Raw genomic sequence first — 26359 nt, 5'->3', positions numbered from 1 at the left:
TAATGCTATTTAGGATAATCATACAATGGTCTTTTTTTTTGGGGGGGGGGGGGGTGGGGTATTTAAGCGATTCACTTCATGCCCGTGGTTTAAGGAATGTGTATGAGTAACATTGATTTCCACAAGTAGGCTGTATCCTTTAGCCACCTTTGACAAATTTACCTGCACCAGCTGCGTTTCGAAGGTCAAGAGACTTCTTGGCCAAGATGCACCGTTGTTCCCGGGCTTCTGTCTTTCTCAGGGTTTTCTGAACTGCAGGAATTGAGGTGTAACGCGCAAGAAGGCGTTACGCACCACAGTCGCGGCGGAGTGTGCTCGTATTTGTGCGCCACAGAACTGACGGCGACACAGTCGAGGATGAAGCCCTTTTCAATTGATGACACCAGCTATCACACAAGCACTTGATATGGGAATATACACATCCTAATGTAGCTGTGTACATACGTGTGAAAATACAGTTTAGTCATGTCCTCTTTCAAAGGAATCTAACAAAGCCCAGAATACCATGTTGTAAATATAGTGGAAAATCAATGTTCAATAGTGACTAGGTTTTAGACTGTAAAAGTATGCAAGCCAATTAAGGACAAAATACATATTTAATGCATACATTTTATATTCAGTCTTAAATGACAACTATTCCGTTAATACAGTCTGGTGACTTCAGACCAATTAGTGAGGATAACTTTCAATGATAATCCAGATTATGCTGTAAAGTATAATCTAGGATGAGAATTCTAAAACTCAACCAAGTAGCTGCGGGCCTGCATCAGGCGCTTTTGGCGGCTCTGCAGGGCTGCACGCTTGCTACCGATGTCGAAGTCCTCCTTGAGCAGGTCATCAGTAGAGTCTTTGTTCTGTATGAGCTGCAACATGTCTCTGTTAAGCTGCCCAGCAGATTCCTGCAGGATCTGGTAACGGATCACCAACGGCACCTGGTCCGCCAGCCGCTGACTAGCGATCTGCAGGAGGATCATTCAGGCATTTCAGATGGTGAACTTGACATCATGTTGAATGATAACTTATCATTTAGGCAAAATGTTTGGTTGAACTATTATTTTTGCCTTATCATAAACATAGTGCAGTGAATATTTATCAGAGGTGTCAATTCCAGGTTCAGAAAGTAAAAGTCCTCACCAGGATTTTGCTCAAGCTTGCTAGATTTTCTAGTTAGTGCAATCCAGGTAAAATTAGTGGAATGAACACAATCCAGGAAGCCTGAGCAAAATCCTGGTGAGGACTTTTACTTTCTGAACCTGGAATTGACACCTGATATTTATGAAATATTTATGAAATATTAATATGATGGCCCATTTCTGGAGGCTAAAGGCCTAACGTAGCTGGATGAAAGGTCTATCCTTAAGCTAGAATACAATACATTGCTTGAAACCTTAAGTACAGGTTTAAAACAACATGGCATTGTTTATAATGGAGGGATATATCTATGAAAACCAGCACTTGCTGTGAAATTAGCACACTAAATCAAATTAGCAAATAAACAGTCATTGATAAATATTTCAGACATTATGAATTTCATTCATATGTACAGTCTGTAGCTAAGAGGTACTTACACTATAGTAAGACTTCAGGTGTCGCATGAGTTCCTGAAGGGTGGCATCGTTGTTGGTGTCGGAGAACAAACTAGAGATAGTAAAAACAGGACGTCTGGCCTGGCATTTTTGGGGCTTTTCTTCCTCCTCCTCCTCCTGCCGCAGAGAGGTCAGGCTTTGGCTATACATGCTGTCCTGGGTGTATACAATGAGCTCCATCTTGAACTGGGTCCTCAGCATGGATTCTGCCTCAGATTCCTTCACTTGCTTTATACTCTCGATTCTGGTCTGGTGGCATAAAGAACATGCTCAGTGAAAAGCGGCAACACATCCTCAGTTGTTGTTTTTGCAACTGTATCTGCAATTTTTTGGGATACTTTTTAAAGAAACCGTGGTGTAGTATGTGTGGCATTTGGTTGTTGTACCATGGTGAAAATCGTACCTTTGCTGTTTTAAGAAGGTTGGGGAAGCCCACAAAGCTGCTTTGAGCCAGCTGGTGAAACCCCTTTCTAACAATCTCTGAAGAGTGGTGGAAGGAAAAGGAAAAGGTATATGAATATACAGCTTTTTATGAAAAAAGAACATGCTTATGGCATACTCCACACACTGGCATAATCCAATGGCATCAAACAATCATGGAGCAACCTTTCGCTAAGGCAGTGGTTCCCAAAGTGGGGGGCACGCCCCCTAGGTGGGGCGCGGAGCTATTGCAGGGGGGCGCGGAGCTTGGAAGTAAAACATGTGCACCAGTGGCGATTGCTCTAAGACTGCAAGCAGGCCCGTCGCGATGGGGCAGGCAAACCAGGCAATTGCTTGGGGCCCCAAGCTGGCCTGGGGTCCCCAGACAACAACAGGTTAAGAATTAAATGCAGCGACAAACTGTGTGAGCCCCCCTTTACATTCTCAAAGTCATGAGCAATGACACTGTTCTCAGAATCCCCCTCAAGGGGGCCCTCCCACCAGCTGCTTAAGGCAGGCAGACACTGTCCTGGCAGACAGCCAAGTTTTAGACGCCGGCAAATATGAAACTTAACCATGAAGCGAATTTATCCATCAGGAAGCCAAAAGAGAAAACAAAAGAAGGAAGAGGAACACAAAAAAACTAGTGGTGGGCCGTTAACGGCGTTCGTTAATTTGATACTCTTATCGGGCGATATAAAAATTATCGCCGTTAATATATCTACTAAATGGGTAAGCAAACTATGATGACTTTCAACTTGACAGTTTAGCTCGGCTGTATTCCTAACCAAATTGCACAGTAGGGGCGAGAACGAGTTTTCAAACCTGTGAATTAAAAATCGTACGTGTGTTTACATGGATGCAGCCACGAAGTCGCCAGGTTTGCTTCATGGAAAATTCATTTTTAGGAACGTAAAATATTACCGGAGCGGAGCTCGGAGCGGTCGTTTTCTGCATGGTCCTAGCGCTAGATTCGTCGCTATTTAAATATTTATTTTTAACCGTTAAAACTTCAGAGGACCAAACCGGCTTTTGAAAAAGTCCCCCCCAAATTATGTCCGTGAGATTAAATGTACTAAATGTTGGCTTACATTTCAAATATCATGTTTAGCTGAATAAACATGTTATCAACCCCTTTTAATGTACAATATGTAGGCTTACAAATTCATGTTTAACTGAATAAACCGTTGAACACGAGTAGCCTACATTTTATTGAGTATGTTTTTTTCTTCAAGTATCAAAGTAGAACAGCTTCCTCAAGCAGTCATTGATGCATTTTGGAAACAGGAGATGAGCCCCTGGTCTAATGCACCCTCTGTATTAAGAAACCCTATCTCAAAAGCTGACTTTTAGTTATTACTTGGGTAGCACACATATGAGCCATTTTAATATAGATTAATCTAGATTAATTTCAAGATTTCAGTGAGATTAATCTAGATTAAAAAAATTAATCTATGCCCACCCCTAAAAAAAACACAAGACAGTGGTAAGTGATGATTTACACTGGATAAATTAGGCCTACCTGTACAAATGGTGTAATTTAGCAGCAGGTAGGCTAAAAACAATATATACGTCCCGGGTAATCCCATACTTAAATCTGCTATGTTCAGCTACAAGTAGTAAATTTGTAAAGTAGTTAGTTTGAGGTGTATATGCTGTGGTTCTTGAAGGTGGACTGCGGCCAGATATGTTTTTTTTTTTTGGCCGGAGGGGGGTTTGGGCATGAGATTTCTGGTGTGGAGGTTGGGGGGGCCCCGGTTGGTGTCTTTGCTTGGGGCCCCCAAATACCTTGAAACGGCACTGACTGCAAGGGAAGCTCAGCTTCCCCTAAAATGTAAAAAATAAGTGATCAAACACATACTGTTGTGTGTACATGTCATTGACTAAATATGCGCTACAACGCGCTCAACTTTTGTTCAGAATCAGCTTTTTATCACTGGTAACAACGCGGCTTCACAGCGCAGCGAAACAAGACGAGTCATTGGATAAATGCTGGGCTTTGTCCCGCCCATCGGACACTCAGCGTCTCTGGAGGTCTATGGGGCAGTGGGCCGGCCTCGGCTGGCCCGGACGCTCAGCTTCTGCATGATGATTGGATGATCTATCTGAGGCCGAATCCCTTTTTGATTGACAGCGAAATGAGCGAATCAGTGATCTTTTGGTATAAACCTCAGCGGGAGCATTTAATTAAAATTTTTTTTTTCATTCTGTTCTGAGTTGAACCGGAGATTTTCCGTTGTTTTTGTTGTAGCTGCTTGTGTTTGGAGACTGACGTCTATCACTCTTTCTGACTTCTATCGCAGTTTCTGTCCAGCGGGTGCTGCTGAAAAGGAATGGAGGGTAGAATTTACGTATAAATAAACCGACACATTTTATGATGTAGGCCGAAATTGAGCTTCCCCTCCTTGAAAGACCAGCATCCGCTACTGATGTGCACATGTGTCAATATTAGGGATGCACCGATTCCGATATTAATATCTGAAAAAATTCTAGCTCGGGTATCGGTGACAATGTGACCGATCCATGAAAACAGATCTATTCAGTCTAATTCTATGCTTGTAACGCTTTTCGGAGTTAGTTCAACCTTAAATATCCACTCTGTCCCGGACAGAAGTGAACTTGGACAGTTAACAGGCGAGTGAAACACGAAGCACACAGAGGAGAGGTGAATCACTGACTCGTACCCGCGCTGGTGCTATTACACTTAGTCCGTTTATTTGCTGGTTGACCAAAATAAACCTGGGCTCCAGCATTACTTGACTGTTCATACATGAACTGGTGAGTTGTCCAAAGCTCATTGAATGCGTTACTTACAGAAATAAAATAAAGAGCAGTGGTCTGAGTCGGTCTACGGCAGAAAGCTAAATAACAACAATATTCCATACGCGCACTCAACTCGCTCCCTTAAAGAGACAGTACACATATTTCTGGCCGTTACATGCTTTGTGCTCTGCGTGATGTCTGCGCTAGCAAACTAGCCGCATAGTTATTGCTGTTTCTCTTATTTCATCTCCTTATTTATTTAAAATGATATTTAGAATTCTTGAACCATTTCAAAGGTTTCTTGCAGTTTATTTTTTTCATGTTTGACCAAAGTTGTGAACCTATTGTTTTTGTCTGTTTCAGGTTCTTTGGTATTTTACATTCAATGTTATATTCATAATTGCACTGACTGAACAAATGCAAGTTGTGTTGTTTTTATATGTTTTTATGTGTGTTTAAGTGTGCTATACTGGTGCAGAGTTTTCAATAAACTTGTAATTCAGTATGTCTGTGTTTAAAAAATTTCGATTTTCGAAAGTCGATTCAGCACTGTTTTACTCTATCAGATCGGTATCGGATCAGTATCGGCCGATACTAAGCCTCAGATATCTGAATGGGTATCGGAAGTGAAAAACGTGAATCGGTGCATTCCTACAATATGGGGGGATGGGGGGGGCGCAAAAATATTCTCATCTACTAAAGGGGGGCACGGCAGAAAAAGTTTGGGAACCACTGCGCTAAGGAAAGTCTGGAGAAAAGAAATGTGTGCTGAACTTCATTCATTCTTCACACCTGATATCTCCTTCAGCTTCTTAACAGCGGGCTCCTCCAGCTGCTTAATCTGTTCCCTCACCATCCCCTCGAAGGTCTTGTAGTTGATGAATCCTGGGAGCTCCCTGCCCCGGAACTTTTTCTCATACTCCTGAACCTGCTTCTCAATCCTCTGGTTAACTAGAACATTTATAAAGGCAGACATGATTAAGGCTAAACACTTCACGGCTCTCCACTATGGGGAACCAAACATTCACATGCATGCTTACTGTGGTTAAATGTAACATGTTGGTCAGGCTCCTGCCTGAAGTGTAACACACAAGAGGTCAAAGCTAGAATGCTCCTGATTGTTCATTGCTATCCGTAATGTACGACCAGTCAGACATTGGACACACTCACAGGTCTGTCCCGAAAAGTCCAGGTGTTCCTTCCAGTGCGCGAACTGCGTCCTGAGTGCTGAGAAAATGTTGAGATCCGGGACACTCTTCAGCTCCTCACCAGTTGTGAGATTGTGCGCATCATGTGTGAATGCCGAGACTTTCTAAAGGACATCACAGGGGGAATGAATGTGTCTCTAAAGCAGCTGTATTCAGTGTTGCAGCATATCTTAAAAAGCACTTGTGTGTGAATAGCGATTAATCGTAGTGTGGCAGAGTGAGATTTTTGGAGCAATCCCACTAATTCCCTCCCTAATTGTAAATTGCGGTGGAGCCGTGTGAGTCGCGGGGCAGGTTTATCCTGGCGTTATAAATAGCGGGGGTGTGGTTACTGGGGCAGACTCCCTTCTGTCATCCTGCTTCTCCAGCACCTTCAATGGTGCCAAGTTATTGTTGTTGGGCCTGGCTTCCTTTGGTGGACCGGCTTAATACCGTCAAGGTATGGCGCTTCTTTTGGCGTCTGATTATCGGTGAGTGCTGTGCGCTGAGAACTAACATGCTCTGCTGTTTCGTCGCAGTTCGGTGGGCGCGTCATGAGAATTACTGTGCTGATATCGATCTACCACGGGTGGGCAGTTGCTATTTGCCCTTTGAGAACAACCTGGTTAGGTAAGGTAGGCCTGCTGATTATCGGCACTTTTAATGAAGGGATTTGTTTTTAATTCATTTTCCTTTGTTTAGTCATCACGCTGTTCTGAAGAATTCGCAGTGGCTGTCGGCGCAATGAGCAGATTCCAGTCATAAGGGGGAAAGAAGACAACAACATTATAGACTTTCGCCAAAAAATTGAGTTTGCTGCGTGGTTCCAGTAGCCGACAGTGCTGCTGTTTTGTTCTGTTCTGTGTTTTGTTTTGTTTTGTTTTGGTTTGTTCTGTTTCGTTTTGTTGTGTGCTGTATTGTTTGTGTTTGGGGGGCGTTCGTGATTCACGTTGTCAGAGTGATTGTTGCGTGTTTTCTATTTGTTTTCTGGATGCGTTTTAGGCTCAGTTTGGCGGCGACCTTTTTCTTAGTTTTACATGTTTGATGTGGTGGAGTGAGTGATTTATTTATTTTCCCGTTTGCAGTGATTTGTGGTGTGATGTCTTTTGTGGTTTCTTTAATTGGTGTGGCCGAACTGTGCTGCAAAGCGTTTATGTGTAGTGTTTGAGAAGAGTGTTGAGTTGGTGTGCATGAGGAAGTGTCCTCCCTCATCGTTTGGTTTTGTTTAATTATTTGATTGTTTTGTGCAGGGCAGGAGCTGCAGGCCAGACAGAGGCAGATGTCCCAGGTGGTGGAATCTTGTGCATGGGTTTGGTAGCGGAGAGTATTGAGTGTGAAGTGTGGTGTGGTCACGGTGAGCGTATAGTATAGAGGTGATCCCCTAGCTCCCCTCTTAATTATCAAGGCCGCAGCCCTGTTCCTTGTTTTACTTGTCATTGTGAGTCTGTGGAAATTATATTTTTTATAAAGAGTCGACCAAATTATATTTTTATATTAAAGAAATAATTGGAACTACTTCTCTGGTTCAGTGGTTTTGAACTTGTGTGTCCTTTTTCTTTAATGGTCTTATTTTGTGCTGAGGCTTTCATTTGCCCCAGTGTAATTCCTTGGGGTGAAATTCCCCTAGGTGTCGTAGTCGTGCATTATTTCTTCTTTTTGGGTTTTTGTTAGTCCTGCTCGCCACAGTAGCATATGTAGTTTCAGAAAATCTTCAGCCTCCTGCATTAATAATGAATTAATGCTTTCAGCGAGATGTGTATTTTAGGCATAATACTAATGTTGTAAATCACTTAATGATTTTTTTACAAGCATATCAAGTGTTATTTTGATTCTGATGCGCGCTCGGACCAGCGCACGGCTGCACTCACGTCGATCAGGAAGTACATGCGCTCTCCCGGTTCGCTGGGCGGTCCGGTGCCATAGCGCTCCAGCTCCGCATGTGTTTCCGACAGCTTCGCCTCGATCTGCTCCTCCAGCCGTGGCAGCGATTTCTGTATGACACGATACGATGCCTTGACCAAATGTTGCATGCATGCCTTTTACAAGGTAGCACGCACACCCATATGAAACACAACCAAATAACACACATCGCGGTTTATACCACGTACCCAGGGCTTAATTTGAGCCGGATCCTGCCGGAACAGGATCCGGGAACTCTTTCATTTTGAAGGGTGCGTTCCGGGAACTGTCTGCCTCGATCCGGTAACTTTCAAGCCTACTAATTATAAGTTATGAAGAAATCTGTCTGCGTTGAACCAATTAATTGAACAAATAATTCTATAAAAGACATTTTTTTAAACACAAGATCCACATTCAGGCTTCCTAAATCACATTAAGAGCTATTCCTTTTAGCGATGCCTTTCTGCGTCTCCCCTATAAAGCTAGTTATACTTTCGCGAGTGACCGTAGCGCTCGATTCCGCGAACGGCGGAGGCATTTATACTAGCCGCGTCACATTCTGTGCAGTGTTGTCCGAAACGGTATGATGTGGTAGTATAAAGAAACACCCCTCAAAAACAGGGGAAGGAACATTTACCTAACGAATTTTAATGTTGCTTTGTGTTTCAGATTTGAAAAGTGCTGGAATTGAAAATGCACTTAAAATGCACTTCTGCAGTTAAAACACTTATAAAACACACATAAATAATTTTAAAGTAATTTATATATACGAATTGGCTTGCTATTTTGACATTTGTGCGCTTTTGTTGCGTTTTGTGTGCGATCCGGTGACATTGTTGGCCTCAGAGACCCCTTGTCTCATGCCGCTGTTTGCATTCCGGCATCGTTTGATTTACAAATTAAGCACTGCACGTACCTCGATGTGATGAACCAGTTCAAGTGTGAGTTTCTCTGCCAGCTTTGGAATGGTAGCTTTCCCTTCATCATACAGTGTGCTGAGGACAAAGATTACCCCCATGCATTAGATTCAAATATCACTCACGTTCATCAGACTCATTGTTACCTCTTCTGTCACGCCCTGTTTAAAAGTTCCAGGAACAATAAAATGATACTGTTTTTCAGCAACAGATAACAGCTTAATGTGATAAAGGAACAGGACAAACCAGTCAGTCATTTAACTTTTACTGTAAATATGTAGCTACCGAGTAGCCATAATGTGAACCAAGCCTTATTGTCTGTTTATTTTTGTTTTAAATGTCAAAAAAAAAAACTCAGATAATGCAGTTTTTAGCTAATATGTTTCTTAATATTCTGTGCCTGTAGTTTAACACTTGTACATATTTCACTTTTAATGCCAGTTTCCTGGTTACAGGACGTGTTTTGTTAAGGAATGAATATCGATGGAACATTCCCCACTGACACTACAGTTCAGGCTTAAGTAGGGCTGTTACTCTACTAGCTCTGTGCATTGTCCAGTTTACAGTGCATCTCCACAGTGGATCGTTTGATGAGACTGTGAACAGAACCCTGGCCCACCTGAATTGCCCATGGTCTTTAAAGAAGGCCTTTTCTGTGTCCATGGCTTCATTCAGAGAAACGCTGTCCATAATCTCCTTCTGCCCTCGGCACCTGACGATCATGTAGCCTTTAGTAAGGTTAATAACCTCGTTATGAACAATGTCCAGCACTGTTTCTTCGGTACCCTTGTCCACCAGGTCTGGTTTTGTTAAGATGCCTGTAATAGTGACATAGCATTATAATGCACTAGTGCACACATGTTCAAACAAACTCCACTGTAGCATTTAAATGCCTCTTTGTATTAATGTAGGCAACTGATATGCATATAACAAAAAAATCTAATTTATTTGTATAAATATATAATATGATTGGGTACAGACCCAGTGTTCTTTCTCCATCTGGGTCCACATCCTGAGCCATCTTCAGGGCCTCTGTGGTTGCTATGTCAACATTACATGGCACCACCACCAAGTTGATTGTTTCTTGCTTTGTGATGAACTTTCTGATCAACCGTTTAATCTGAACGTAATGAGTATTCATATTATCAAGAATATATAAGAAAATATATTGCTGCATATACAGTGCCATCAAGCTTACATCAAATTATAATAGACACCATGTTGTAAGTAAGACAAACAAGAGGATAAAACATTGAATTTAAGCACAACGGTTTAGTGGTGACCAACCAATAAACACAAACGTCAAAGAAATCAGTTTCTATAAAAAAACTGTCTGGGTGACTAGGCTTTTAAGTTGAGCCCTGCTGCTTCAATGATGTACCAGCAAAAAACCATGTATTAATTACTTAACGTTACTATAAAGCTACAGGAGGGATAACCATGAGTTCCTCTTCAGGTGCTGAACAATGAGACTATTTTATGTTAATAAGCTTTTTCTAATCACTGGAGCAGCGCAGAATTCCCCTACGATTCCCTCACCCATGTGTTCTGAAGGTGATACACTATCCTACGATCCCCTCACCCATGTGTTCTGAAGGTGATACACTATCCTACGATCCCCTCACCCGTGTGTTCTGAAGATTATACACTATCCTACGATCCCTTCACCCATGTGTTCTGAAGATGATACGCTCCTCTATGATCCCCTCACCCGTGTGTTCTGATTACCTGATCTCCAATGTTCTCGGGCTGGCCCTTGACGGCCACACGGGCGATGCCGGGCAGGTCGATGAGTGTCAGGTCAGGGACGTTGGCGGAGGCGATCTCCAGGCTGATGAGGTCGTCGCTGATGCCCACCCCGATCCCAGCCATTTTGTCTTGAGCTGGAAGTGGGAGCAGTGTGATGTAACGAAGTAGATCTACTTCACTACTGTACTGTAAAATGTTGTATCTGTACTTTACTGGAGTATTATTTTTTCTCCTACTTCCACTTTTACTTCATTACATATTTTCCATCAGTTTAATACTTTTACTCCGATACATTTTTTACATGCTGTATAGTTACTCGTTACAATTATAAACAAAAATAAATAAATAAATAAAATAAATAAATAAACGTTAGCTGGCGCTGTCACCAGGTCAAGCGATCAGGAGAAAAATGAGAAAACTGCGCATGCTCTGGTCGCGTCTCGTTTACTCTGCTGCTGCCTTCACTGAACACTTGAGCTTCGTAATCTAGATTCATTTGACACATCGTGACTGCCGCAAGGGTCCGTGCGGCAAAAATGATGCAATTGCGGTGGCTCCGCCCATGCGTGTTGGCCACGCGATTGCGTGGCGAGGTCGTGCACCTCTCGGTTTTTGTGCGTGCGAAGTTACAAGGTGGAATTCATGCACTTGTACGGCACTTTGAAGGTCCATTTTCAGTATTTTCCAGCACTTTCAACTTAATTTACATATTTATACAAATACACATATACTCGAAATTATTCCATATAATTCACTTTTTATCTCATTAAAGAGATGGTACCATGTTTGGTAACAGCAGAAGAGCAGCATAAGTGCTGCATAATAAGCTTGTTGGCGTTTTAATGTACATATATTGGCACCTTCCACACCTTCAACATGGAGTGATCGTGGCGGTGAGGGTGAGGAAGGAAACTACCCTGGCCCTACCTAGAGACAGTGTTTGCGTTTGCTGGAGTGAAAGTAAATTCCTATAGGATGAAGTGCCATCTCTGCCTCCCTAAAGAGGGTGCAGCCCCGTCGACAGGGGGGGACAACCGGGTCTGTTGTCCCGGGCCCCAGGGCCAGGGGGGCCCTTCAAAGAGCCCAGCAATTTATTTTTATTTAAAGTCTATAATTTTAAATAATCTTGAAATCTTTCATTAATATAAAGTTCTGTACTCAAAATAAGCACAATGGCTAAAATATATATATATATTTTTTACCTATCTGCATTAAGTGCATACACCCCCGCCTCCCACTGAAAAATGGTTTGATCCAGCACCGACCGTAGCCGGCTGGTACCCGCCCAGCGGGAAATACAGTGGTGGATAGTTAAAAGTAAACAGAAATCTGGAGCACAGATAAGAAAGGAAAAACATTTACCTGACCAATTTTAATGTGTTCCAGGTTTGAAAAGTGCTGGAATTTAGTACTTGAAAATGCTTGAAATTGTAACTACAGTACTTCGTTTCACAACAAATATCTGTCTGACTGAACAGTTATTTTGTATTACGTTAACAAATACGAGCCTCTTGTAATTCCAGGATGAAACATGAGAGAACGTGAAGATGTTAAGATTGGACGTTTTGAAAATAAACAATCATTAAATTATGTGATAAAAAGCGAATTATTTCGAATCATTTCGAGTATATGTATAAATATTTAACTTAATTAAGTTTAACGTGCTGGGAAATATTGAAATAGACCTTTAAAGTGACGTACAAGTGCTTGAATTCCACCTTGTTTAGGTGTATGAATCCTGCAAACATAACTTTGGCTGTGTTCGAAATAGTCTACTACATACTACTGGCATACTGATCAAGCCCCAAATCAGTATGTCGTATGCAGTATGTGACCAAAATGAAAATTTCCAGTACGCGAAACATACCCGGATGACCTACCACCGGCTATTTAAAATAACTGGAATGTAGCACTGACTAGGAGCATGAGTTCCAGTGTGTCAGACCTGATAATTCACTGCACACTCAGTGAATTCTCAGGTCTGACACACTGGAACCCATGCTCCTAGTCAGTGCTACATTCCAGTTATTTTAAATAGCCGGTGGCATGGCTCTCAGAATCGAAATAAAAATGTAATCAGAAGAAAACATAAGGGTACAAAACATTGTAACAAACAAAATTTGATCCCAGTGAAATGCACAAGTGATGTAAGCGATGCTGATCAAACACATCAAGTCTTCAAAGTCTCCTTACTAAACGTCCGCTCACTCACAAATAAGTCTTTTATAATAGCTAAATTAATTGAAGATTACTGTCTGGACTTTCTTTTTCTAACAGAGACTTGGCTTGATAGCAATGAAGCAATAGTGCTAAATGAAGCTTCACCTCCCGACTTTAACTATTTTAATGTCTCCAGGGTAAATAAGAGAGGTGGTGGTGTTGCATGTTTTTACCATAAAGCATTCCGATGTAAGCAGATCTCATTAGGGGAACATCCTACGTTTGAATATCTGGCAGTACAACTCAACAGTACTTATTCAGTTCTTTTGATTGTTATCTATCATCCTCCCAGACTACACGCAGATTTTCTTGAAGATTTTGAAGAAATGCTTTCAAGGATTTTAATTGATTTTGATTATGTTTTAATTGCTGGGGATTTTAATATTCACATGGATATATCCACAAATCCAATCACTTCAGAATTCATGAGGATGCTTAACTCTTTTGATCTCATACAGCATGTATCAGGCCCAACTCATAAGCATGGCCACATTTTAGATTTGGTCATTTCTAAACGTATAGAGGTTAATAATACTGAAATTACTGATGTTGCAATCTCTGACCATTTTGGTGTATTTTTCAACATGTCATTATCTACTAGAACACTCAGTGAAAAGCGCACAATAACCAAGCGTTATCTCAGTGCTTGCAGTGCCGTGGCCGTCACAGACATGATACAGTCCCTCCCTCCTCTCTCAGAAAATGGGAATGAGCTAGTTGAAACATTCACACACAGAGTTAGGAACTGTATTGATGCTGTGGCACCAAAGGTAACTAAAATAATCTCTGGTAAAATTAAGATGCCCTGGAGAAACACTCCATCTATTGTAAAATTTAGGCAAGATTGTAGGCAGGCTGAGAGACGTTGGCGAAAGTCAAAATTGCAAGTACATTTTGATATTTATAAAACAACATTGCAGAATTACAACAGTGAAGTGAAATCAGCAAGGAAAAACTATTTCTCTACCTTAATCAATTCATCCAATAATAACTCAGCTGTCTTGTTCAGAAGCATAGATCAGCTAGTAAACCCCACCTCCTGTGGCTTCCCTGAGACTGTTTCAGTTGAAAAATGTGAGGAGTTTGCTATATTTTTTAGGGACAAGATTACTAGTATAAGGCAGAACATAGCAACAAGCACTAATAGACCATCAACCCTTATATCAGTTACTCAGCCTAACTTTAATATGTCTTATTTCCAAGAAGTGGACATGGTAACACTACTTGATGTGATTTCATCACTAAAATCCTCTACTTGTGAACTGGACCCTTTACCAACAAGCTTTTTCAAGCAGGTTCTGAACTCATTAGCAAATGAAATTCTAACGATTGTTAATCAGTCTCTGCAATTGGGTGAATTCCCTAAAATTTTTAAAACTGCAATGGTTAAACCACTATTAAAGAACAGAAATCTTGATCCCACAATTCTTAATAATTATCAACCTATATCTAACCTTTCCTTTCTTAGCAAAATCATTGAAAAAGTAGTGTCAATCCAGTTGAATGACTATGTCAAAGTAAATCAAATAAATGACACTTTTCAATCTGGTTTCAGAGCTCTCCACAGCACTGAAACAGCCCTAGTTAAGGTAGTAAATGACTTGAGATTGAATAAGGATGCAGGCAAACTCTCAGTCCTTTTTCTGCTAGATTTAAGCGCCGCTTTTGACACCGTTGATCATGAAATACTTCTTGATCGACTACAGAGCTGGGTAGGCCTTAGTGGCTTAGTCTTAGACTGGTTTAGATCGTACCTAACTGGGCGTGATTACTATGTAGCATTAGGTACCTATTCCTCCACACGTCAAAAAATAACTTGTGGCGTCCCCCAAGGATCAATTCTTGGGCCGTTACTATTCAACCTATATATGCTTCCGTTACCACACATCATTAATAAACATGGTATTAGTTATCATCAATATGCAGATGACACTCAACTTTATATTTCGCTAGAACCTAAAATCAATTTGCTCACTGTTTGACTGCATAGATGATATACAGACATGGATGTCTGACAATTTTCTGCAGTTAAATAAACAGAAGACAGAGGTTCTTGTTCTTGGCAGTGATTCACAAAGGAATGATGTCCAGACTTATTTAAATCAAATTAATCTGAAAGTCAGACAATGTGTTAAGAACCTGGGCGTCACCTTTGATAATGAGCTCAGCTTCAAATCACACATCATGACTACATGCAAGACAGCTTACTTTCATCTTCGAAACATCGCTAAGGTCCGAGATATGCTCTCTCCTGCTGACAGTGAAAAACTTGTCCATGCATTTATCACATCAAGGCTAGATTATTGTAACGCTGTTCTATCTGCTCTTCCAAAGAGCTCTATTTCGCACCTACAGCGAGTTCAGAACGCGGCTGCAAGGGTTCTGACCCGCAGGAGAAAGAGAGATCATATTACACCTGCACTCCACTCACTGCACTGGTTACCTGTCAGCTTTAGAATAGATTTTAAGGTTCTAGTCATGGTTTTTAAATGTCTTCATGGTCTTGCCCCTCTTTACCTAAGTGAAATGATGGTTAGATATGTTCCAGTCAGGTCTCTCAGGTCTTCAAACAGTAATCTACTGGTGATTCCTAAAAGCCGATTAAAGATTGGCGAGGGTGCTTTTAGCCACTATGGCCCAAAGCTCTGGAATTCTCTTCCTGAAGAGCTCAGAGGCATTTCATCCCTGCATAGTTTTAAGAGCAGTCTCAAAACATTCCTGTTTAGATCCGCTTTTAGTTAAGAAACTCTATCTTAATAGTTTTATCTTATTTACTTTACTTTTTATTATCTTACTTACTTCACTTTTTACTTTTTATGTTATTTTAATATTTTTATCTTTAATTTCTTTTAACATTTTCTTTTTGTCTTTGTCTTATCTCCTTTTAATGTTTCTTTTATTTATACTGTAAAGCACTTTGAGTTACATGTATGTATGAAAGGTGCTATACAAATAAAGATTATTATTATTATTATTATTATTACTTCCGCAAAATATTCCAGTACGCGAACAGAGCTATCTTCGTGGTGTACTGCATCCCATCATGCAACGCTACGTTCACGTGACCCCGTAGTGTGCTTTGCTTTTGTCGCATACTGGAAACTGTACTGCATACTACTACGAGGACCAGTATGCAGTATCCAGTATATACTGAGTCCAGTGTTAAGCCCAGTTTTTTAAGTTGCTACAAGTTGTTTGTTGTGTACATACATAACACTTGTATTTTTGGTCTTTGAAATTTTTTATTTGTAAGTGATATATAAAAACAATTGATAATCAAACTGACGACTTTCTTTAATTAATTCAAAACACAATATTTGTACTTTTTACTTTAAGTACTTGAGTAATAAATTTATAGAATTTATAGAATACTTAAGTACAAAAAATGCTGAATACTTCTGTACTTTTACTTAAGTAAAGTTTTCAAAGAACACTTTAACTTCTACTCAAGTCAATTTTTTGATAGAGTAGGCTACTTGTACTTTTACTCAAGTATGGGTCTCTAATACTTTATACACAGTGGCGATTGCTCTAAGACTGCAAGGGAAGCTCAGCTTCCCCTAAAATGTCAAAAAATAAGTGATCAAACATATACTGTTTTGTGTACGTCATTGACTAAATATGCGCTACAACGCGCTCAACTTTTGTTCAGAATCAGCTTTTTATCACTGGTAACAACACGGCTTTCCTCTCACTCAGTCCTGCAGCTTCACAGCGCTTTAAACAGTGTGGACGCTGAGCGTTTACAGAGTTCAATAGTGAAGCAAAGAGTTGCAGCGAAACAAGACGAGTCATTGGATAAATGCTGGGCTTTGTCCCGCCCATCGGACGCTCAGCGTCTCTGGAGGTCTATGGGGCAGTGGGCTGGCCCGGACGCTCAGCTTCTGCATGATGATTGGATGATCTATCTGAGGCCGAATCCCTTTTTGATTGACAGCGAAATGAGCGAATCAGTGATCTTTTGGTATAAACCTCAGCGGGAGCATTTAATTTAATTTTTTTTTTTTCATTCTGTTCTGAGTTGAACCGGAGATTTTCCGTTGTTTTTGTTGTAGCTGCTTGTGTTTGGAGACTGACGTCTATCACTCTTTCTGACTTCTATCGCAGTTTCTGTCCAGCGGGTGCTGCTGAAAAGGAATGGAGGGTAGAATTTACGTATAAATAAACCGACACATTTTATGATGTAGGCCGAAATTGAGATTCCCCTCCTTGAAAGACCAGCATCCGCCACTGTTTATACAACACTGGATGTATATTCATGTGGTTCTTTTGCGTAACATGACGTGACTTCACCCAGAAAGCGTGAACGATGGTTTTCAGCCACTGGGTGTCAGGCTTTCAGGTCAGTGGCGTGCACACATAGACATCAGGTGGTGCTAAAGCACCACCAACTCTGCCCTTTATCAACGAAAGTGCCCTTTTGAAACTTCGGTTTTCATTTTACTGAGGACGGTTTGAAATGATCTTTTGAAAACCTGAGCGATTAAAAACAATACCTCTCCCGTGCCCCACCAGCCAGGTCACACACACATCAAGTCAAATCATACCGTTTGCCCTCTGAGCCCAACGCGAAATCATTTTCTTGTGCTGTCGCATACACAGAGGTGTCAATTCCAGGTTCAGAAAGTAAAAGTCCTCACCAGGATTTTGCTCAAGCTTGCTAGATTTTTTAATTAGTGCAATCCAGGTAAAATTAGTGGAATCAACACAATCAAGGAAGCCTGAGCAAAATCCTGGTGAGGACTTTTACTTTCTGAACCTGGAATTGACACCTCTGCTCATACAGCACCAAACTACTAAGCATTTTTAGTCGCTCTAGCCCAAATCAATGAAAAATAACGTGAGGACGACCACATACAAATAGTTTAAGGTAGAGTTTGCAAATCTATGTGTTAAGTTGTTGTATTGTTTTTAGTGGTGGGCCGTTAACGGCGTTAACGGCGTTCGTTAATTTGATATTGTTATCGGGCGATATAAAAATTATCGCCGTTAATCTATTCTTAAAGTTGGGTTGGGAACTGGTTCAAAATGGGTAAGCAAACTATGATGACTTTCAACTTGATAGTTTAGCTCAGCTGTATTCCTAACCAAATTGCGCAGTAGGGACGAGAACGAGTTTTCAAACCTGTGAATTACAAATCGTTCGTGTGTTTACATGGATGCAGCCACGAAGTCGCCAGGTTTGCTTCATGGAAAATTCATTTTTAGGAACGTAAAGTGTTACCGGAGGAGCTCGGAGCGGTCGTTTTCTGCATGGTCCTAGCGCTAGATTCGTCGCTATTTAAATATTCCCCCTTAACCGTTAAAACTGCAGAGGACCAAAACCGGCTTTTGAAAAAGTCCCCCCCAAATTACGTCCGTGAGGTTAAATGTACTAAATGTTGGCTTACATTTCAAATATCATGTTTAGCTGAATAATGTTATCAACCCCTTTTAATGTACAGTATGTAGGCTTACAAATTCATGTTTAACTGAATAAACCGTTGAACACGAGTAGCCTACATTTTATTGAGCATTTATTGAGTTTTTTTTAGGGATGCACCGAAATGAAAATTCCTAGCCGAAACCGAAAACCGAAAATGAGGAAACCAAGGCCGAAAGCCGAAAACCGAAACACCGAAATACATTATGCCAATTATTAGTAACATTGGATTTATGGCTAACCTCACTAAAATCAAGGCATTGCTATTCAAAGAATAAATCAACTACAAAATTTGATTTGAAAATATTTATTTAGCACTGACATTACAGCAATGCATATTATAAAATAAAATTAGTGGTGGGCCGTTAACGGCGATACCGCTGACAACGGCCGACCACTAATTAAATTTAACTCGCTTGCAGACCGTTTTTATCTGAGAGGATAAATATATGTATTTTATACGAGTTAAATTTAATTATAACTGACTGGCCTGAAAGATAAATATAAATTCTCTCATAAAAACGTGACGTGAGTTGCAACAACATTAAACAGCTCAGGTAAACACACTTCTGAGAAATGTCGTCTGCTCGGCAAAACATAACGGGGCTCAATGTGCTCTATTAGCCTACGAAATCCCTACGACAGAGAACGGCTGATCGTCTAAGGCAACGAGTTCCATAATTTTTGGTGTAATGTCCTTTGCCTTGGCGCCATCACTGGAAAACTTTTTTGCTAGCTTTATCCAAATAAGCGCGTGCAGGTGGCGATTTTTGCTTGCGTCATCACAGCACATTGTTTCGGCCGTGTTGTTTCGGTGATGAAAGTATTTCGGCCGAAAACCGAAAATGCAAATTTAAGCCATTTCGGCCGAAAATTTTCGGTGGCCGAATTTTCGGTGCATCCCTAGTTTTTTTTTCTTTAAGTATCAAAGTAGAACAGCTTTCTCAAGCAGTCATTGATGCATTTTGGAAACAGGAGATGAGCCCCTGGTCTAATGCACCCTCTGTATTAAGAAACCCCATCTCATTCCAAAACAGGTTAACTGGAGTGCAGTGCCACATAGCATGGATATAATTATCAACAGTGTTCTGATTACAGTGTGTACAGTTTGGTGAGTTTGCGAATCCCATTTTATACATTTTGTATGTGGTATAGTGTACTCGGTGGATAACTTTATACTGGATTAGTTGTAAATTAGTATTTGTGATAATGCTATAGTTATTATTACATATCTGTATCCAAAAGTTGGTATTAAAAGTTGATGATAAATCTTCTTCCCATTGCTTATACGGTAGGCTGATGTTAAGATTTAATTGAGATATAATTTTATATATTTTGGATAATGTTTTATTTGCTGTATTAATGTTAAGAAGTTCTGAGATTGGTGTAGAGAGGGCTAGAGTAGTTGGATTGATTTTTGAACTGAGTGATCTTAACTGGTGATATTGTAAGAACTGAGTTCTTTCGATTCCGTAATTCTGGGTTATTTGTGGTAGTGACATCAGTGTGGTATTGTTATACAGATGTTTTAGGTGTGTGATTCCCTTATTAGTCCATGATAGATAATTTAATGTTTTTTTATTAATTGTAAAGTCCGGGTTATTCCAGATGGGTGAGTGGATGGTTGGTGTTAGTGCTGAGTTTGTTAGTTTGTGAAAATTCCACCAGGCTGTCAGAGTTGTGGCCACCGTTGTATTATAAAAACATGGGTGATGTTTAATTGTTTGGCTGATAAATGGTAAATTGGATATTTGTATATCTTTACATAGTGCTTGTTCTAAATCAGTCCATGATCTATCTGTACTATTAGGTTTTATCCATTTTAATATATATTGTAATTGATTTGCCAGGTAATAATTGTGGAAATTTGGTGCCTCTAGACCGCCATATGATTTCGAATTCTGTAACGTTGTGAGTTTGATTCTAGCTGGTTTATTCTTCCAATAATAATCAGTTATTGTGGTATTTAAAGTCTGAAACCAAGTGAGTGGGGGCTGAATGGGAATCATTGAAAATAAATAATTGATTTTTGGTAATATTGTCATTTTAATCGTAGCAATTCAGCCAGCAAGTGAAAGAGGAAGTGTAGTCCAGCGGTGAAGATCGTCACTTATTGTTTTAGTTAATGGATTGTAGTTAAGCTTGAACAATTCTGACAGCTGGGGAGATATCTTTATACCCAGATATGTGATGTAATTACTACATATTGGGATAGGTAATGTTTTCAGTTCATTATCACATTTATTTATATTTATTGGGAGAATTGCAGATTTTGACCAGTTAATTGAGTACTCTGATATTATTGAATAGGTTTCAATTGTTTGAATTGTTTTTGTTATTGAGATATGTGGTTTTTGTAGAAATAGTAAGATGTCGTCTGCATATAGACTGATTTTATGTTCCATGTTAGGTGTTTGGATTCCTTTAATGTCTGTGTTTTGTCGTATTGCTGCTGCTAGTGGTTCTATGAAGATAGAGAATAGATAAGGAGAGAGTGAGCATCCTTGTCTGGTCCCCCGGTGTAATGTGAAAGGTTGTGATATTACCCCGTTGGTGTTGACCGTAGCCTTAGGTGCAGTGTATAAGATCTGTATCCAGTTAATGAATGATTCTCCAAATCCGATTTTATACAGTGTGGTAAATAAGAATTTCCAGTTTACTCTGTCAAAGGCTTTTTTTGCATCTAGCGTTATAATTGCTGTTGGTATGTTTTGGTGTGAGGTGTAATCTATTATGTTCACTAATCTGCGCATATTTGTGGATGAGTGTCGACCTTTGAGAAAACCCGTTTGATCAGGATGTATTAAATTATGAATTACTGTTTCTACTCTGTTGGCTAGCGCCTTGCTGATGATTTTTGTGTCTGTATTCATTAATGATAATGGTCTGTAGCTAGATGGTTGGGTAGGGTCTTTGTTTGGTTTAAGGTGAAGGGAGATGGTTGCAGTATTCATGTTTGTTGGAAGTTTTGCGTTTTGTTTGATTTCTGTTATTGTTCTGTAAAAGAGTTGTGATAAGGATGGCCAAAAGTGTTTATAAAACTCAGCAGGGAATCCATCAGGTCCTGGGGCTTTACTGTTGGGCATATGTTTTAAAGCTTTGTAAAGTTCTTCTAGGGATAATGGTCTTTCGAGTGTTTGTTTTTGGTTTTCAGTTAATTTAGGTAGTTTGATATGGTCCAGGAAATTATTAATTTCGTCTAAGTTGGTTTCATTGTCTGATGAGTATACTTTTTTGAAAAAATCTTTAAAGGTGTTGTTTTGGAATGAAGTCACTACTCATCTATCTCAAGCACTAAATACCCAAATTCATCCAACACCTTCATTATGCCTACTAGGGGACATATCAACCATTAGCACAACACCACAAAACAATAGAACAATCCTAATGTCGCTAGTCATTGCCAAAAAAGTCATCCTCATGAATTGGAAAACAAAAAATAACATAAACATCAATCACTGGAAAAATCTTCTAATATATTATATCCCCCCAGATACACACTTAGAGCCTACCATAAATACAGATACAGACTTAATCTAGACACAACTAACTCAAATATTACATCACAACATAAGCAAATTCAACTGTAGCAAACAAATCACAAGTTCATGATTAAAGTACATTTCTATCTTTTTATAAGCAATATGGTATATTATATATTATTGTATTATATTATGTTATATTATAATATACAGGGTTCATACACTTTTTTGACAACTAATTTCCATGACTTTTCCATGACTTTCAGACAAATTTCAATGACTGTACATTCTCTAAACATATGTGTAGACACGAAAAATAAGAAAAAATCCAGGCTAAAATTCCACAGTATATCATCAATTAATGAAAAGTCACATGGTTTAATTGAAAAAATAAACATTTACCGTATTTTCAATATCAATATAAGCCGCATCTAAGTTTTTTTAATGGAAAATGTTGTAGCTATAAGCCGTATCCGGGCTAAAAGCCGGTGAGTTCCCTTTTACCTACGGGTCTGGTTAATGACCGACTTTTCTTAATTTCGCGCGGTGCGTGGAGGTGCAGTGGCAGCTCTGTGGAGTGTTGTGTTGTGTAGTGTTGTGTACGATAAGCTGAAGCAGCGCAGCCTCCACCGCAGCCCATCTCGGCAACGCGGTCGCTCTTTCTCACGCTGTACGCACGAGAACATTGTTAGTTTTTTTCTATTCTGTGTTTACGATCAAGGCGTGTCTAAATCTAGGTTCGCGCTTAACGACGAAAACTGCTTTGCGTCGGACTTTTCAGTCTCTAACCCCAACGTTAACCAGTTGGTTAACCACACAGTGCACATTTTGCATGCCCCGTGTCCTTGTCTTTCTCAAGCCATAGCTTGTATTTGTCCAACTGAAGCAGCCATAGTTGAATCGGCATTTACCAGCATTACGCTGATTTACACGTCATCAAAGTACAATCTACAGCTCCGCTTGGAGTCCAACGCTAACGCAGCGAACTAACCTGTGAAGTTACGTTAGTGGTCCGCACAAAGAAAAAACATGGCTATATTATATATGTTTATTTTTTCTTCCGGTTATCGGAACGACATATATTTATTGTGTCAAGCAAATTTCCATGACTTTTCCAAAACATTTGAGTATTTTTAGTTTTTCCAAAACTTATCCAGGCCTGGAAATTGCTATTTTCAAATTCCATAACTTTTCCAGGTTTTTCATGACCGTACGAACCCTGAATATACTATATTGCACTATATTATACCATATACCTATTATATATCTGTATAACCCCCTCTTCCTTTTGTTTCTGTCCCCCTTTACACCCCCCCTTTTCTTCTCCCTTTATACCCCCCTCCCCCCCATTTAAAATGTGCTAAATTTATATATTTTTTTGTGATTGAATAAACAATAAACAATAAAGTATCAATAGTCCTCCGAAGAGGGGGGGTGGTGGGGAAAAAAAAAAAAAAAAAAAAAGAAACCCCATCTCAAAGACTGACTTTTAGTCATTACTTGGGTAGCACACATAGGAGCCATTTTAATCTAGATTAATCTAGATTAATTTCAAGATTTCAGTGAGATTAATCTGGATTTTAAAAATTTATCTATGCCCACCCCTAATTGTTTTGTTTTGTGTTGTATACGTTTTGTTAGGCAACATAAATTAACACATTCGTTTGTGAAGAAGAAACGGGAAGTTCCTCATCAAAAATGCCCATCATGCAATCATGTAAAGACAACACTCAGTAGCCTATAACTCCTTCTCCTACTTTTTTTGTCTTTTTACTGTCTTAATTATAGGCCTATATTGATTTAAATTGGAAAATATATGCAACAAGGCCTGCAGACAGTGGAGGGTAAACAGAAGTTAACTGAAGGACATATGAATTATATCAGTTGGCTGCGTGACTTTTTTACATTGAAAACTCACGTTTAGAGAATGTTACAAATAATATGTCAAATTTCATTCAACATGTGCTTGTAATTTTTAATTATAATTTTTATAATTAAGTGTTTGAGGTGTTGAATTACCTTCTCTGATCTTTTTCTCCACCTCGGCGGGGTCATCGAGGTCTTCCTCGTGATCCCCATAGCTGATTCTTCCGTGCCACCCGGCTTCCTCTCTGCTCCTCTTCATTTTTAGCTCGAGCGGACATCGCGTCACTATACCTGTATGTGCGTGTGTGTGAGAAAATGACAAAATAATGTGCAACTGTTAATTATTAATTGAACAACAACTGCACCTGTTACATTTTCAGTTCAGTAAAACCCCAAAGCCAAAGTTTGAGTCAGTTGTGTTATAATATTTATTTTACTAAGGCGTCTAGAATAACCTTGCTCCAGAATCAGACGGTATATACTTACACTATAATTTTCTAACTACTAACATCTACAGCGACTGAATCTCACCCATGTGTAAGCTAGAGAGTTATAGAGAGCTGCTTTGCTCTTACCACTGCCCCTTGGCAACGCGACTCCAGAAAGCGCCTCCAAGACGGAGCTTTTCCCGGAGCTCTGGTCCCCGATAACCGCGATGGCAGGCAGCGCCAAGTCCTTCTCCACTCCGAGCGACCGCAGCGAGTCGATCAGATCTATGCATGGACGAACCTTCTCCTCATATTGCTGATTTAATGTGTAACTCATTTTCTTCACTGTATTCCTTTCGTAATAAGTAGTCTAATTATTATATTACAATGTAAAACAAGCACAGTTTTATGGATAACTACGGTTTTGGTAACTGCTCTTTGACGTGCTTCCCTGTAAAGCTTCAAAACGCAAATGATGCTTGGGTGAGCGCTCTGCTCTGCCTAGTCTCCCAAGTGCCGGTGGAAACGAAACTTATACTCGGTCGTAGAGTAAGTTTCGTTTTTCGGTAAGCCCCACCGAAGTATGAGCTAGCATTAACTATTGCCATCGGCGCAGATGGAAATTCTGAAGTGAGGGGGACCAAGCTGTACAATATATACGTTTATGCTTGTAGATTTCGGATGGGGTCAATATAAATCTGGAAGGGACATGTCCCCCCCCCCGTCCCCAGTGCCATTTGCGCCCCTGACTATTGCGTATAATAAACGTAATTAATGCAATTAATAGATTTTTCAGCCTCGGACTCATTGGCCTTGGCTGTAAATAACATGTAAAAGAAAAGAAAACATTTAATCTAGTGCTCCAGCGCATACGCTCAGGGCAAATCCCTCAAATTGGATCAATCATTGAAACAAATCCAGAATACATTATAATAACAAACATAGAAGCTACAAAAAACATGTCCAAAAACACAATGTAGTAAATGCCGTAAATGTAAATGTAAATGTAGTAAAATAAGGTTTCTGGTTGAGAGTACGCTATGTGTAATTTCACTGGAATGTTGACTGGATGTAAAAGCATTGTACGGTTTGTTGATTGCAAGTGTCCTTGGGTACTGATGAATACACACACACACACACACACACACACACACACACACACACAACTCAACATCTAGAAACTTTCTGCCTCAGAAGGAGGGAGGGAAAAAGAGAGAGGGTGTTAGTAAAATTCTTTAAATTCAGCCTGATGCTGTGTATTTCAAGTGATTTTCAGATTCATATTATGTTGTGTTCACGCATGAACGTCTTGTCATGCCAGGTTCCTGGTTTTTCTAGATTCACGTGTTTGTTTCTTGGATTCTAAGGTCAGTGCTTTTGTCTAGTGTCTATGTAGCTTTCCCCATTTTGCAGGTGCCTCCTTAGTTTTGAAATCAATGCCCTCCTGTACTTCTACTTGGTGCCTGCTCTGCCACAGTTATCAAATACTATTTTGTAAAATTGTTCCAGTTTGTTTATTTCAAAGCAATAAACATCAGCAATAATAACCTTGATTCATTTATATTTCTTAAAAGCAACAATCACTCTATCACAAAACAATCTATTGGCAGCTGGGAGTGAGACAAGAGGGCTCTTCATTCTCCATTGAAGGCCAAAGGCACATGCACAACCGTGAAGGTTTTCTGGCAGTGTAGACATGCTTGGGACAAGAGCCGCAGCAGCACAAGAAACAAGAGTATTGAGATGGCACAGGACGAGTGTGTGAGAGAGTGTGTGAGAGAGAGTGGGTGGGTCCCTCAGGCCGGTTGCCTGGTGACAAAAACGACCAGCATTTTAATGACAAATTTGATCTACCAAAGGTAAATAGGAAATATCAACCTTGTTGTTTTATTTTATAATCACTGTATAATTAAAAAAAGTAATGTTGTGGGCCAGCGAGACCCGGATGAATAACAAAAACACAAACACCACACATTGTTAAACATGCACATTCAAATAGTTATTGTATCATTTCTGTGCTATCACATTTAGGTCTAGATATCATACAGCAGTGTTTGCACTGTTACTGTGACAGCTTATATTACTGTGGCTAAGTTATGGTATACTCAGGTATACTATTACTGTGGCTGAGTAAGGAGGTATACTCAAGTATACTATTACTGTGTTCTTGTGTAGAAGGAATTTACATAAAATTATTTTCATACATCCAAATAATATCAGGTCAGCAGTGGTTGTATGGTCAGAAACTATGCAATGGTGAATGGGTTAGAGCTATGATTAACTGTGCTTGCTATCAGATTATAAAATGCATAATAAAATGTCCTCAGGGTGGACACAAGGTAAGCATTTCTAATGACGTGCCTGGTTATTGTCTAACATACGCTCCACTAACCATTAGATCAGCAATTAACTACTCACAA

At 39.9% G+C, this 26359-nt stretch overlaps 1 protein-coding gene across 1 annotated transcript; it reads right to left on the bottom strand.

Annotated features, from left to right (window-relative positions):
• Nucleotides 1-46: 46 nt before the first annotated feature.
• Nucleotides 47-24579, bottom strand: LOC143527899 (interferon-induced GTP-binding protein Mx3-like). Its single transcript, XM_077023270.1, has 12 exons — nucleotides 24087-24579; nucleotides 23665-23802; nucleotides 10501-10655; nucleotides 9754-9892; nucleotides 9392-9590; nucleotides 8772-8850; nucleotides 7825-7947; nucleotides 5940-6081; nucleotides 5562-5720; nucleotides 1990-2066; nucleotides 1569-1835; nucleotides 47-959 (listed from the first exon to the last, which is right to left on the bottom strand). The coding sequence occupies exons 1-12, from the start codon at nucleotides 24274-24276 to the stop codon at nucleotides 735-737; spliced, it is 1893 nt and encodes a 630-aa protein (XP_076879385.1). The 5' UTR covers nucleotides 24277-24579; the 3' UTR covers nucleotides 47-734.
• Nucleotides 24580-26359: the final 1780 nt, after the last annotated feature.

The sequence above is a fragment of the Brachyhypopomus gauderio genome, chromosome 12 (genome assembly GCF_052324685.1).
Source record: "Brachyhypopomus gauderio isolate BG-103 chromosome 12, BGAUD_0.2, whole genome shotgun sequence".
Lineage (NCBI taxonomy): Eukaryota > Metazoa > Chordata > Actinopteri > Gymnotiformes > Hypopomidae > Brachyhypopomus > Brachyhypopomus gauderio.
Note: the sequence above shows the minus strand (reverse complement) of the source record. Positions and strands in the feature narration are given on the sequence as shown.

Bases quoted from the DNA above. Each gene is read 5' to 3' on its own strand.
- LOC143527899 (XM_077023270.1), bottom strand. From the start codon at position 24,276: ATGAGTTACACATTAAATCAGCAATATGAGGAGAAGGTTCGTCCATGC. The intron at 9,591-9,753 runs GTCTGTACCCAA...TCACTATTACAG, and splicing joins AGATGGAGAAAGAACACTGG to GCATCTTAACAAAACCAGAC. The intron at 1,836-1,989 runs GTACGATTTTCA...TTATGCCACCAG, and splicing joins ACCTTCTTAAAACAGCAAAG to ACCAGAATCGAGAGTATAAA.